At 40.8% G+C, this 14335-nt stretch overlaps 1 protein-coding gene across 5 annotated transcripts in view; it reads left to right on the forward strand.

The window, feature by feature from the left end:
- fynb (FYN proto-oncogene, Src family tyrosine kinase b) overlaps nt 1-13384 on the forward strand; it is a 70177-nt gene extending 56793 nt beyond the window's left edge. For 3 of the 5 annotated variants that reach the window (XM_034580431.1, XM_034580429.1, XM_034580430.1), the window contains 6 exons: nt 747-911; nt 3142-3321; nt 4845-4921; nt 5716-5869; nt 9451-9582; nt 11727-13384. In XM_034580431.1, coding sequence (XP_034436322.1) covers nt 747-911; nt 3142-3321; nt 4845-4921; nt 5716-5869; nt 9451-9582; nt 11727-11935 — 917 coding nt within the window. In that variant the 3' untranslated portion in view covers nt 11936-13384. Of the gene's footprint in view, nt 1-746; nt 912-1251; nt 1408-3141; nt 3322-4844; nt 4922-5715; nt 5870-9450; nt 9583-11726 lie in introns of all 5 variants that reach the window. The other 2 variants (XM_034580432.1, XM_034580433.1) reach the window with 2 other exon arrangements.
- Nucleotides 13385-14335: the final 951 nt, after the last annotated feature.

The raw sequence follows: 14335 nt of genomic DNA on the forward strand, positions 1-14335 counted from the left end.
GTTTTATTGACTGCTGGAGCTCCATAATGTTAGGGAGGCAGATTTAAACACTCTTTAAGAGCCTAGAGCTTCATGGTGGCTATAGATGAAAAATCAGGGGCTCAAGTAATGAAAATTAATCCTCTGGGGGCTATGAATATACAAGTTCATCCAATATTTGTAACAAAAATAACAGATTTTTTCATTTATTTAAAAAAATCATTTTGTCTGGATTAAGAAATATTCCTAAATTGAGACTTGCTACAGATGAAGTATTTTTTCAAGTGTTTGTAGAAATGCCTCCAGAACAGGGAAGAGTTGTTCAAAAGCCTGCTGTGCTCGGCTTAGTATTGGGATAACAGATACTTAGCTCTGTGACATGAATGTAAGGGTGTGACATTAGGAAGGGTCAAGCTCCACAAACACAAGATCCTTCATTTCACAGAACTCCACACCGTGTTTTAGTCTGCAGATTTTTCTGGGACTGTGAAAGAACCTTTGGCTTCTGCAGATAAATGAGTAGTAGCATTAAACCTGTGCTGCCAGGCAACTCTCTGGTTGGTTTGATGGGAAAGCACATTAGATTACTGCTGGATCATCTGGCCTGAAAGCAGCCTGTGTGCCATCCAGGAAGCAGAAAGGCAGGAAGGGATTTTTATGATTACTCCACCACTGGTCATCTTTGTTTCTAGATTTTGCTTTGATGCTAACTCTCTTTACACCTTTCTCTATGCGCTTGTTTGTGCTTCGCTGGGCGGTGTGTGCAGACCGAGCTGCTGGGCTCTGCTGTCGCTTGGTGGTTCCCTGCCACAAAGGGATGCCCCGCCTCGCGGACCTGTCCGTCAAAACCAAAGACGTGTGGGAGATCCCACGGGAGTCACTGCAGCTAATCAAGCGTCTTGGGAATGGGCAGTTTGGGGAGGTCTGGATGGGTACGGATCCGGTCGCCTTCAGGAGACGGGGTCACAAGGAAAGGGCCACACTGTACAAGCAGAGACACCAGACGGGCTCCAAAGCACAAGAACATACTTTAGCCTGGGAGGGGATCAAATGAGAAAATAGGCTAAGACATTTTGATAATTCTTAGTTTGGGGATGTTGCCAGGGAAAAACCTCAGGTTTCTGACCCCTTCCACTCAGAATCATCTGGAAAAAGCAGGCAGTGTGTCTGGAGTCTCTGCTCTCACAGTTTAAAGATGGCTTCCTTCCATGTCCCTTACTGCATGTTCCCCATTAGTTAACCCTGTGTGCCTTGCCTTCCCTCCCCCTGTAGAGAGTGCGGATGGTTTGTGCTTTAATTTAACGGGCGTGTGTGTGAACTACGTCCCTGACACTGTGGGCTTGAATCACGATTCCTGGGAGATCAGCAGAAACACACTTGAATTGGAAGTAAAGCTGGGAACAGGATGTTTTGCTGATGTGTTTTATGGTAAGAAACTCCTTAATGAGAAAAAGTACTCTTCTTTTTTTAACTCTCACGGTGAGCCTCCCTGGAAATAAATGTGAAGATTTTTATTCATCCTTTTTATGTTTTCTTAAGGGCACCAAGAAACAATTAGCAATTTTGTTAACTAATTGGGGATGAAAGCAAATGTTGTGTTATAGCTCTGCAACATTCCCACAGGATTTAAAACGTAAACAGCTCCAGTTCATGGTTTTCTACCTTGCTGATTTTTCCAGTAATTCACTGAATATGCTCTGCAGTATGGCACTCTAAAATTTTCAATATTAGATAAATGTATAATTGTGCATAAATAGTATCAAAGAAATCAAATGGATAAACCAGAAACGGATTTTATACCCTAAAAGCAAACAGATTGAGTGTAAATTAACCAGAAACACTTTAGAAATTGTATTTTAATGAATCACACATTTTGAGCCCTAATTTGAGGAGAAAACAAGAACCAAAAGTATTGAAATAAATCATTATTATTTTGATGAAAGTGCTCCTGTGAGAGGAATAACCCCTCAGAGAGCTTTTGTTTCTCTTTCTATGTTCACTAAAGACTTGCTTCGATGTTTCCTGTCAAACTTCACACTTGTAACTGTAAAGTTATTTACTATAAAGCAGTAACTTGACTTGCATCATTGCCTGACAATGATATTTGTGAGACACAGATACAACCCAATGGTCCTTCTCAGCAAGGCTTGTGGTGACATTTTGAAATAGAAACATCTATAATAAAATCAAACAAAACAGTTTCACTAGGAGAATGATCAAATGATGTTTCATATTGATCAGTCAAGTTGTAACAAAGCAATCAATACCATTACAATTCATCAGTTGATTTACTTTATATATATTCAATATTTATTACATAACTTGTGTTTTTAATATTGTTAGACTTCCATACTGCAGAACACAAGAGTGTGCACTGTTACCATGTTCCAGCTGGACAGATACCGGGGCACAGTCAGTCCTCTCCCAGATGACACTCAGCCTCTGGGATCTTAACCCAGCAGGTGATCATCAGCCAAAATATCTGCACAGCTGCTTCACTAAAGAAGCCCACTCTGATTGATGAGCTTACTCGTACATTAACCCCTTAACCCCCTAACCCACCAAACACATGGAGACAACATGTTCATTGATGGTCTACTATTTTGGTCACTACTAACATCCCTGCATCCCTTAGTGTCACAGAATGAGATAAAGGGAGTACTACTCCATTGAAGAGAATACAGTGATCCATATCTTATCATGCATACTCTGACACAGGAGCTAGAGGCAGTGTACAGTGCCACATTGGTGGCACAGCCATCCTGTGTTACTGTAGCTGCCATACAAGCAATGAGGAGCTTACTGGCTTGCTTTAGTTAATCATCCTACAAAGGATTATCTGCTCCTGTGTTGGAGTATTGTGTCTCTCAAAACCCTGCTGGAGCTCTCCCTGCTTTTAAAAGCCATTTCAAATCAAGGTCCACTCTAAATCTGGAACCCATTTAATTATCCTTCAGCACAACCTCTGTGTATTAGAATCAAAGATGGACTGATTCTCATACTGTCTCCTGATCTCATTCAGTGTTGCATGTTCAACTCATAGTAATTTAAAAGATCTGTTCCCTTTGTTTTGGACTAGAGTTGCCTCTCAGAGGTCTTGATTTGAATATGAATCAATGTTTGCTGTGTACTTATGTGTGTGTGTGTCTTTGCGTGTGCCAGGAACATGGAACGGCACCACTAAGGTGGCGGTGAAGACTCTAAAGCCTGGCACCATGTCTCCAGAGTCCTTCCTGGAGGAGGCTCAGATCATGAAGAAACTCCGGCATGACAAGCTGGTGCAGCTCTACGCCGTGGTGTCTGAGGAGCCCATTTACATTGTCACAGAATACATGGGCAAAGGTAAATGAACATACATACAAATATCTGCATAGATGTAAATACACCACTCGTTAACATGGCATTTTCCTCTGTTTAACCAAACAGATTTTTTTTTAGAGAGTCTCGTGAAAACAAAACCCAAGTTATAGATCAACCTCAGACGTAAAGGACAAGAACTTAATTGAACAAATCCCAAATCCAGTTTGGCTTAAAATCAAATCAAATCATCTATTTGTCAACGGCATGCTGTTGTACAATTCAAGGTAGTACACAGACTTAACAGATCAAATGTTAGATTGTCAGTTTGTCAGTCAGTTTTCAATAAACTCTCTTTATGTAGTGTTACACCACAGTATGTGCCTCTAAGCATTTAAGGGCATCATGGTGACCTTCTGCACTTTGTTAGCCAGGGGACTGGTGAGCTGGAAAGACCCTTCCTAACCTATATATTTTCATTGACTCTCTTTATGCGATATCTCAGGCAATAGAAAATAAATTCAGCAGCATTTATTGACATTTGTAGAAAAAATGGAAACTGAAATTGTAATATCATAATATGTATCATTCTCATGTGTCAGGGCGACAGTTAGAGATAGAGAGGGGTCAAGAGGGAGCGAATTCAAGAATGAATGTGCGAAGCTATGAAGAAAGATTTTACTCTTTTAAGAAAAGTATTGATCATTATGGGGTGATCATGGAGGCATGTGTAACCTCTGCGAATTTAGCAGGAATTGATATCTGCTATTAGACTTGAAGAGGCTGATTTTGATACACGAGAAAGGTCACCAGGGGTCCGTTCAATAATTTGAAATAATCCTCTGGGGACCATCAATGCACAGTCCTGGTAGCTGCAGGAGGCCACATCAATTCTCAACCCTTTGCATTGTTTGACCGGAGGAAACATTTTTTATAATAACACCGTGTCATGTGAAAATCTAAATCTAAAGCAATTTGTTTGTGAGCTTAGCCTATGGCACTGTGCACATGCATGTGTGCAGGCTCTTTAAAGTGTATTTCATTTATGTGTTTTTGTTCTACTCCTGTCATGATAATTGTAACTGATCTGATATGGAAAACTCTTGTTTCAAAGAGACTGAGGATGATTAAAGCCTTCAAAACAATACTGCAAAAGCCTGGACGTTAGAAACCCCACAACAAAGAGTCACATGAAACAGCAAAGAGCACAATATTGAAAACTTTGATGTGCATTGATGTCTGTTGTATGAAGAGGCTGCCACATCGAGGTCACTCTGTTAACTTGGAGAATGTGTTTTCAAAAAGGAACAAGCAGAGGGAAATGTTCTCAGTGTTAAAGTATTCAGTCATCCTGTATTTATCCTCTGTCATCACTGTTTAGGACAGAAAGTGGAGGTGAACCGGCAAATTACAAACCTCCTGTCTCTGAAATGTTCAGCTTTACAAACAGTTCCTGTAGAAGGGTGGGGGCACCGCTGATTTGTTGATGGATGTAGGACACAGCAGGAAGATGTGTCCTCAGTGTGTATATGAATACATGAACTGTCATGTGTTTATGTCCTCTGAAGGAAGCCTGCTGGAGTTCATGAAGGACGGAGAAGGACGAGGGTTGAAGCTGCCAAACCTGGTGGACATGGCGGCCCAGGTAAACCCTCGACATAGACCTTCCATGTTTTATCTGTAAACTCTTGTGTGTTTGTGTTACATTTAGTAACCAGAATAGAGGACTTATTTCTCATCATTGGTTTCTGGAAAACAACTGAAGACTTCAGATACTACTTCCTTAGCGAACCGTAACTGCAGAGCCTTCACTTGAAACAGACTTGTTAGTTAATTGACTGTGTTTCCACTTCCCTCTTTTTATATTTCCTATGTATTTTAGTACAAATCTCCCCATTTTTAACTTAGTTCATTGTAGTTTTTCTGTACATGCTTGTTATTTACTTTGTAGAAACACACACACTCATTTCTTCATAACTAATAGGTTCAGTCCACAGCAGTTCATCCTGTTTTGACCCAGATTTCTAGCAGGTAATAAGTCATCTGTAAAAGGACACCTTAAGAGTTTAAGCCTCCTGAGCCAGACCAGGTCTTTTGTCTTCTGCAGGTGAAACAGCATGAAAGTTAAATGAAAACTGTCAGAATATGAGCTACAATGCTGTGCTCCATTCACAGTGGGATCCTAAACAAACTGCCTTTCTGCAGAATCAATCCAAAATCCTTTTTATTAACCTGCCTGGAAGTTGTGTTTTCACTTCCTGCCAAATCATATGAATAGTTGTAATGAATTAAATGAAAGTTACATGCAATCACAAGGATTTAGATAGGCCTCGCTCCATATGTATCCAAGTATCCTGAAGCAAATCACAACCATTCAGAAGAAGCAATGTCAGGGGAGCTGTGTTCGAGCGTTGATGCAGTGTGCTCACTGTGCTGCAGGTGGCAGCAGGCATGGCCTACATTGAGAGGATGAACTACATCCACCGAGACCTGCGCTCCGCCAACATCCTGGTGGGAGACAATCTGGTGTGCAAGATCGCAGACTTTGGCCTGGCCAGGCTCATTGAAGACAATGAATATACTGCTCGGCAAGGTGGGGCTCAGCCACTCCTCACTCACACACATACACACATTATGTTGTTGATGTTCACACTCACATTCATTCACATGATGACTGCATTCGGTTATAGAGAATATTGTCTCAATGTGCTTCAATCAAAATGACGAGCAAATAGCAATGAAATCACAGTCAGTCAGTCTCGCTGCTCCGGAGTTTCCAAGAAAATTTGTGTTTTTTCTACTGACAGTGGGACTGGATTAGCTTTTTTGTGTCTTGGGAACGGTTTATTTTATCCAAACCAACCATTAATGATAAGCGAAGCAATTTTTAGCAATGTCCTTTATCAATAGTTGCCGACATTGACAATCTACATTCATTTATTTGTTAATAAACCAGTGGTTTTCTGGTTGTCCATCCGTCCCATTATTGTAAATTTGATATCTCTGGAATTCCTTCACGGAATCTCTTCAAATTAGGTACAAACATTAACTTAAATTCACAGATGACCAGATTTCATTCTGGTAGCCATAGGTGAAAGGTGAAGGTCACAGTGGCCTCACAAATTGTGTGATATCTTAAGATCATATTTGGCACAAACATTCACTTGGACTCAAAGATGAACTGATTAGATTTTGGTGGTCAGAGGACAGGGTCTCAGTGGCCTCACAAAACATGTTTTTGGCCTCTTGAATGTGTATCTCAAGATATTTTCTTCAACTTCAAAAGATCAGTTGTCACTTGGACTCAGATGAACTGATTCTTTTTCAGTGGACAAAGGTTATGGTCACAATGAATCTGTCAAACAAATTTATAACGATGACAATTGCACTGGTGGGCGAAGGCATACAACCATAGTGTGGTATTTTTTCCATTATAAAAAAAATGTACTCTTTCCCACTGGTGTGAGTTATATGCACATGGTGCACATATTCACATTATATTAAATTAGAAATTCGAAAAACAGATTAACTTGTGCACTCTGCACTTGACTCCAAAACACCGCCCCAGAGAACTGAACAGAGGCTGTCAGAGTGCAGCTTGGGCCAGTTGGTGTGTCACTAGAAGATAAGGCCCAAAGTGCAGGACTCACAGGAGCCTTGAAGTAGAAGAGGCAGAGATGCAGTCAAGTCCAAACGACCCACTTAATTGCAGTCAAGCAGAAACGGTACAGCTCAATTACATCTCTCCTTCCCTGCTTGATAAAGGACACATAAACACATGCTTTAAAAGTGATCTACTTTCTAAACCTAAACAAAGATCAACCTCAACTAGCTGTGTAATGGGCCAGTAATGATTTGTGATCCAAATGGATCAACCCCCATGGTTCAGAGCGTATGTGAGCAGCGAATTAAATGCAAAGTTTACATATTCAAATTTAGTTTTAATGTCGCTTTCACTTTTTAAAGTAATTACGTAAATTTCAATGCAGAGATGCAGTTAAATCAAAGCAGTTGTGTTCACATGAACTGTGCATGGTAAAAGCAGTTGATGGTTAAAGCCATGGCTACTGGAGGAGCAAACTGCATCATTTAAGTCACATATGAGAGTATTTAGGCTTTCCAGTTAAATATACGGAGGACAGAAGAAAGGTGGTGAACAAAACAGTTGAGGTATGTGAGCGTTGTGCCACATGAAAGCCGCATGACAATGGCAATACATCTAGCATGGCCCCACATTGAAAGGGACCTGACCTGTAGAATTGATTCAGTCAATATTCTGTTTACCTGACACTGTGGTGGTAGCGCAACCGCGCTACCACCACAGTGTCAGGTAAACAGAATATTGAGAAGTTTGAGAGTTTGAGAGAGCTGCATTGAATGCCACTCGCAGCTATGTGCACAGCTGCAGCTGTAGCTGTGAGTTCCTGCTGTCTTTGTGGATGGTAATAACTTTACGTTTCAGGCAGCTCTACAAGGAATCAAAGGAGCAAAACACTAACTTATAGAAGTATTATTTTATTATGAGAAGTGTAGGTTTTTTCTAAGTTCATATGAAACTTCTGATCCGAAAAATTGTCCGATCCGTAACCAAAAACCGTCTCATTTACATGGAGGAAGGTTTTTCCAGCATAAAAACATTCTCCATTTTAAAAACATAATTGAATGTAATAGTGCACATGCATAATATATAAACATTCCTGTCTTCAACTGTAATAAGTCTTCAACTTTATTGTTGTGGCATCAGCCAGCGCTCTCCATAAAACCCAGGATGTTATCACTGGGAGATGGTCAGCACTTAAACTAGAGGAAACACACTCCACAAAGGTGCACAGCTACAGGCAATGGTGCACACATGGCCAACTGCCTGTGACGGCAAGTAGTTTAACTATTTACTAAACGCTGACTCTAATCGACTGTAGATTAGAGTCACCCACTTGCCAGAGTGGACACAACTCATACCAAAGCACCTCTTCTCACCTGCAGAGCCCACATTTTCAGGAAATATTCAAGTTGCCTCATTGTCATCCTATTTAGTGGTGGGAAGATAAAGTACATATAGTTTAATATTAATTGCCATACTGAATGTAAAAATGATTTTAGACTTATTGAGTTGCTCTAGAGCAGTGGTCGGCCAACCCGTCTTTCGCGATCTACCGGTTGATCTCTAAAACCTTCACTGTCGATCCCCGAACTCTCTGGACTCCGCAGATCAGCTGTGTGTCGGTTGTCGGTTGTTCACACGCGCAGTGTGTCCGCTGCTGGCGGCGGAGCTGCTGTTTTATCTACTGCATTTCCTTCAATACAACTCAGATCATGTACTAAACTAAACACTAGGACACTACGGTATGAAGACGTGCTTCTTCTGCTCTTGCGATAACAATTAAAGCCCTGTTAGAACAAATGAATGGATTCAGAAAGTGAAACGCTGGAGTGCTCTTACTTTGAAACGGGTTCGGGAAGTGTTGGAAATACGGTTGTGTCATAGTCAGATGAACATCGTGTTTCACAGAAGAATAAACTGAGAAAATGATCTTTCACCTGAGTTTTAATGTTTATCTGTTCAATTTATGTCACAAACATAAATGGTTGCAACACTTTCTGTATAAGTTTCAAAATAAGTACTCCAGCATTTCTGTTTACCAAATCCATTCTTTTGTTTAAAAAAAAAAGGGGTTTTATCGTGAAATATTTGCAGGAGTGAAAGATGCACGGCTTCATACTGTCTAGTACTGGTATTTATTTGAGTACACAGGACTTCATACACTTTTATACAAGGAAATAGTCATATTTATAGTCAAATTCAAGGCAAAGCCTATATGTAAAAACATTGTGCTGCAGAACATGTTAAACTGAGAAGATAAATATTGTGCATTGAACAGATGCTGTTAATATGAATTGATATCAATGTGAATATTGTTCATTGAATAGATACATTTGCATACCTGCCTTTCTTTGGTGACCACTGCTCTAGAGTCACAGGAGATAGAATAGAGGCTGAGCAGCACAACCTAAATAAAGGGGATAGTTCTAAGTGAAGAACAAACAAATAGAGCAGCACAGAAACCTGCACGGCCAGCTGGACCAGAGCATCACATGTTTTGTCACGAGCAAGAGAAGATGACATGTGACACACATTTACTGACATGCTCTGTTCGTCTCACTGCTCTCCTGCAGGTGCAAAGTTCCCCATCAAGTGGACCGCTCCGGAGGCTGCGCTGTACGGGAAGTTCACCATCAAGTCAGACGTGTGGTCGTTTGGCATCTTGCTCACGGAGCAGGTCACCAAGGGCCGGGTGCCTTACCCAGGTGAGGGGACTGAAGTTAGAGGCTCAGTGTGGCTCAGCTTTCACCATAAACCACTGGGAACATGTCAGTGAAGTGGTCTAATGAGGACAAACGTCTCATATGAAACCCAGAGTTGACATCAGGGGGCCGTTCCTGCTGTTTGAGAGAGTACTTTCCCTGCCAAAATATGAGATAACCCATTAGCTCTGCCACTCAGTAGTGGGACAAGTTCAATTTCAGACAGAACCAAAAAGAGAAAGTGAGGGAGAGGCTGAGAGTGTCTTTAGAGGGAGAGAACACATGTTTTTCCAGGTGGAGCTGGTTGTGCTGCAGGGAGGAGGACAGCTGAGGGAGTAGCATCATGCTAACACATGTGTTAGCAGATATCTGTTACTCCAATATTGGCATTGTGCTTCTTTTATTGTATGTGGGCATACTGGTATTCAGGCAAATAAGAGAACACATGTTCTGTATTTACTGTCACTTTGTGATGTATTGTAACATCGTCACCTCATGATTAGTTATTAGCAAAATAATATTAGTCGCAAATTATATTATTACATATATGTATTATACATATGTATACATTACATATTATATCATAGCTATGATCATGAACACATAAAAGTATGATATAGTTTATTTTATATTTGCACATCAGTAAGTAAACACATTTTTAATGCTGCACTTCTTTGGTTTGCACCATCCCATATATGTTTTTACTCCCTCACATGCTTAAGGTTGGTTTATGATTTATATAAAATATGCAAAGTACCCAGAGGATCATCTATGTAAAGATGGACGACTCTTCTCCATTTTCTCCCACTGTACAAAGATAAATCCAAAATATCCCGGATATGAGCGCTGCCATTTTGCATTGGTGACGTCATTTGCCAGAGTCCATGGTCATCCGTCCTGATTTAACGACATGCTGCAGTGCAACTTTAGCAGGATGGCTCACTTCTTTCTATTTAGATTATGAGAGAAAGCCAGAGAAGTCTTAGGTTTGACCCCTAATTGTGGAGGTGAGGGGGCTGGGAGAGCACCTTCACCTGCACAACAGAGCAGTCAGCGCAGGGGAGAGCTGTTAGCTGATTGGTCCTCAGGTTTAAAAGGCAGTGGCTGAGCTGCCTCAAAGAGACACTCAGAACTGAGACACAAGAGTCACGGACAGAGACACACGAGTGGACACAGAGACTGAGCAGAGCCAATAAACCTGAAAAAGGTTATGTTTGTTTGGAATTTGTGTTTGCTCAGTAATAAAGCAAGTGAAAATGTTGAGGAGTGGATGGTTTGTCTCTGGCTGCTGTGGTGAGAGCCCTGTGGCATGGTCAACTGCCACACTAACATACTGCAGATGTTTAGTGTTGAATGTGTGAGCAGGACAGTATACACAGAGTTTACATTGTCAGCTCAGAGGTAGCTGTTCTCAGATCAGCTTTCACATCCCAAGATCACTAGGAATGGTACATGGTCTGTATTTATACAGAGCTTTTCTAGTCCTGATGACCACTCAAAGTGCTTTACAGTACAGTTTGCCATTCACCCATTCACACACATATTGATACAGTGCATCTATTAGCAGCAATTATTTTATTTTTTTCTCTGAGGGGCAATTCCGGGGGTTCAGCATCTTGCCCAAGGAAACTTGGGCAGATGGGGAAGACTGGGATCGACCTGCAGACCTTCTGGTTGGAGGACGACCGCTCATATACATATACACATAAACATATATAGTTAGAGAAATTTGCAAAGGAAAGCACAAAAGGAGTGTGCGTTTAATACCATATGGATAAACACTACAAATGGATACAAGTAGTAAGTGTATTTGAATTCCACAGAGTAGAATATACATTTGTCTCCCCAAATCTTCTTGAGTAAGTGAAAAAGTGACATTCAAATTATACAAACAAGTACATGAAGTTACTTTAGTACATGTAATTGAATAATTATAACTTATTACTTCTAGTCTCAGTGGACCTATTAGTTTAAATGAGCTACTTGTCTTGTTAAAAGGCTTTTACAGATTCAAGATGTTAGGACTGGTGCCACTGGGATGTTAACGCTCACTGTCAAAGTGCTTGGTCTCTATGGAGCTGTCACATGGATCAGTGTAGGAGCCCCTGGTTATGCTTACTCACACTCTTTTTCTTTTCTTTTTCAAGGGATGAACAACCGCGAGGTGCTGGAGCAGGTGGAGCGGGGCTACAGAATGCCGTGCCCTCAGGACTGCCCCATCTCGATGCACGAGCTGATGCTGCAGTGCTGGAAGAAGGACGCAGAGGAGCGGCCCACCTTCGAGTACCTGCAGGCCTTCTTGGAGGACTACTTTACAGCCACTGAGCCTCAGTACCAGCCCGGGGACAACCTCTAGGCCCCCTGCAAACTCTGTCTATCTGGTGGTGGGTGGGTGGGGGGGGGGGGGGGGGGGCGGCTCAGGGCTGGGACCACATTGACCGAATCCGTGCTGTTAAAAAAAACTCTGGAACCCTCCTGGCTAGGCCTGCATTTTAGGGATTTGTACAGCTTCCTCAGCTCAACCCAGTATTTCCGTTTTACACCAAGCCCCAGAAAACACAACCCTCAGTCTCTGACACACCCCCTGTTGTCTGAACTCTGCAACTGCGATAATAAGGGAAGCTGAGGGATGAAGGATGGACAGAAACAAGTGGGGTTGTGATAATGCAATGAAATACATGTATTCAATGTAAATAAAAGGCTTGTTTTAGTTTATTTGTTTGCTTCCGTATAAGAATTTTATTTTCTCCTGCACAAAATAATAATTATAAAAATAATAAAGGCAAAGGAAGACGAGCACCTGAGCGGGCACAGTTAATCTGTACGTGTATTATACTATAGTCCATGTATTATTTTCTAGAGATTGAATTGGAAGCCTCAAGTTTCAATTTGTTGCCATAATGTAAAATCACTCACCCTCAGTTTATTGCTTTATTCTTGACTTTTCAGTTCATGGTGTTGCTGAGGCTTCTCTGGACGAGCATGATGCAGTCCTCCATCTGCCTTTCTTCTCTTTTCTTGCTCCCTTCCAAAGCTTCCTCAGAGCGGTAGTTGTTAGAATGTTGCTGTATGGAACAGGATAAACTGTTTGTCACAGGGGTTTGGAACATATCCCTCCTCGCTTATAATTTTGAGACAATGTGGGTGGAATATTTCTGTCTTTGTACCATACGTGTTTTTTTTGTTTAACTGGAAGAAAGAAAGGTTGACTTCCTTTACTCGAGCTGTCACTCTTGTGTTCTTATTTTGGGGGAGGTGTGTGTGGACTGTCGTGTTTTCCCTTGTCTTCTGCACATCGTCCACTTGAGCCTGCAGGGTGCTGACCTGCAGCCGAACCTGGACCAACTCACCTTCTCAGTTATTTCTGCTTTAATGTTTAACTGAGGTTTTATTCGATCAGTATTTGACTCTGTTATAGTTTTTTTTACAGATTATGTTTCTTGTTTAACCTTTTAAGTGATCCTTCAAGAGTCAGTTATTCTGTTGGTTCAGAGGAGTTTTGGGGCCAATTCATGCACAAAAACTGAATAGAAGAAGGATTTTAAGGTTCAAGTTCATAAATAAAACCACTGATTTGAAAAAGAATTGAACCCAGTCCGGATCAGGTCTTACAGCAGATTGTTTCATGACAAAGGAAAAGCCCTTTTTTTTCAGTTGTATGGCTAAATATTTTTGAAGTGTCGCTAACTTCCTTCCTTTATATCTTTCATTTCCATTTTTTAATATAACTTGTTTTGTTAATTCAGTGATTTGGCGTTTGAAATTCAGAAAAGAACAATAAACATTTTACACTCTTTCCGAGACACTTCTTTTCTACATGCCAGTGTTTGTATACTTGCCTTTTGCGTGTGTGTCGCTCACTGGACCTGTTCCTCCGGGGAAGGGTCTCACTGCGACTCAGATGACAGGAGTGGAGACCGGCACTGTGACCCTAACCAGTTGAAGCTGACCAGTGATATGTGTTACTTATAGAGGGCGTGGTTTGTTGTATTGTGGTCTGCAGGTGGATACTACTGCTCCCTTAAGGAAATGTGTTCTTCAGTATCTATCTGTGTAAATATTGGACTTCAGTATTGATATGGATTACTCATGACATACAAGCTATCATTAATGGAGACCACAGAGTGATGACTTCAGACAGGGTGAGGCTGCTGCATCAGAGCCCAACTAACACATTCTTTCATTGATTTGTTTTATCTGCAATCGGATTCAAGAAAATAACAATTTCAAAAATGCTTCATCGTTAGTTGAAGAGGCAGATAATCAGTCGACTCTCTTGTGCATGATTTGCTCTGTGCCTGTGTTTGCGTTGATAGAATTAAAATGTTGTACTTCTCTTGGCCTTGTGAGATTGTAACTTTAAAATATTTGGGTAAAGAATGTAAGTGTAATCAATCTATTTCTCAGTTATTTGAGATATACACATTAATTAAAATTAACCCAGTATTAAATATAATCAGGTTCTGCCCTAATAACAAATGTGTATCTTTCAAGAGATAAGTAAGAAAAGATCAATATGTTTTAGATATAAACAAGGTTAAATATGCAGAAGACGTAAAATAATTAAAAGACAAAATAAGATCAAATGGTGGAACCGATGTAGTAATAGTTTTAATAATGATTAAAGACATTAACAACATGTATGACAATAATACGAGAAAAGAAAGCGTTTAAGTATCCAGGACAGATTTCTGATTGTCGCTGAGTGGCCCACCCAAAGTCATTCGTTTATCAACTCATGAGCTGAGAAGATTTG

The sequence above is a fragment of the Hippoglossus hippoglossus genome, chromosome 24, assembly GCF_009819705.1.
Source record: "Hippoglossus hippoglossus isolate fHipHip1 chromosome 24, fHipHip1.pri, whole genome shotgun sequence".
Classification (NCBI taxonomy): Eukaryota; Metazoa; Chordata; class Actinopteri; order Pleuronectiformes; family Pleuronectidae; genus Hippoglossus; species Hippoglossus hippoglossus.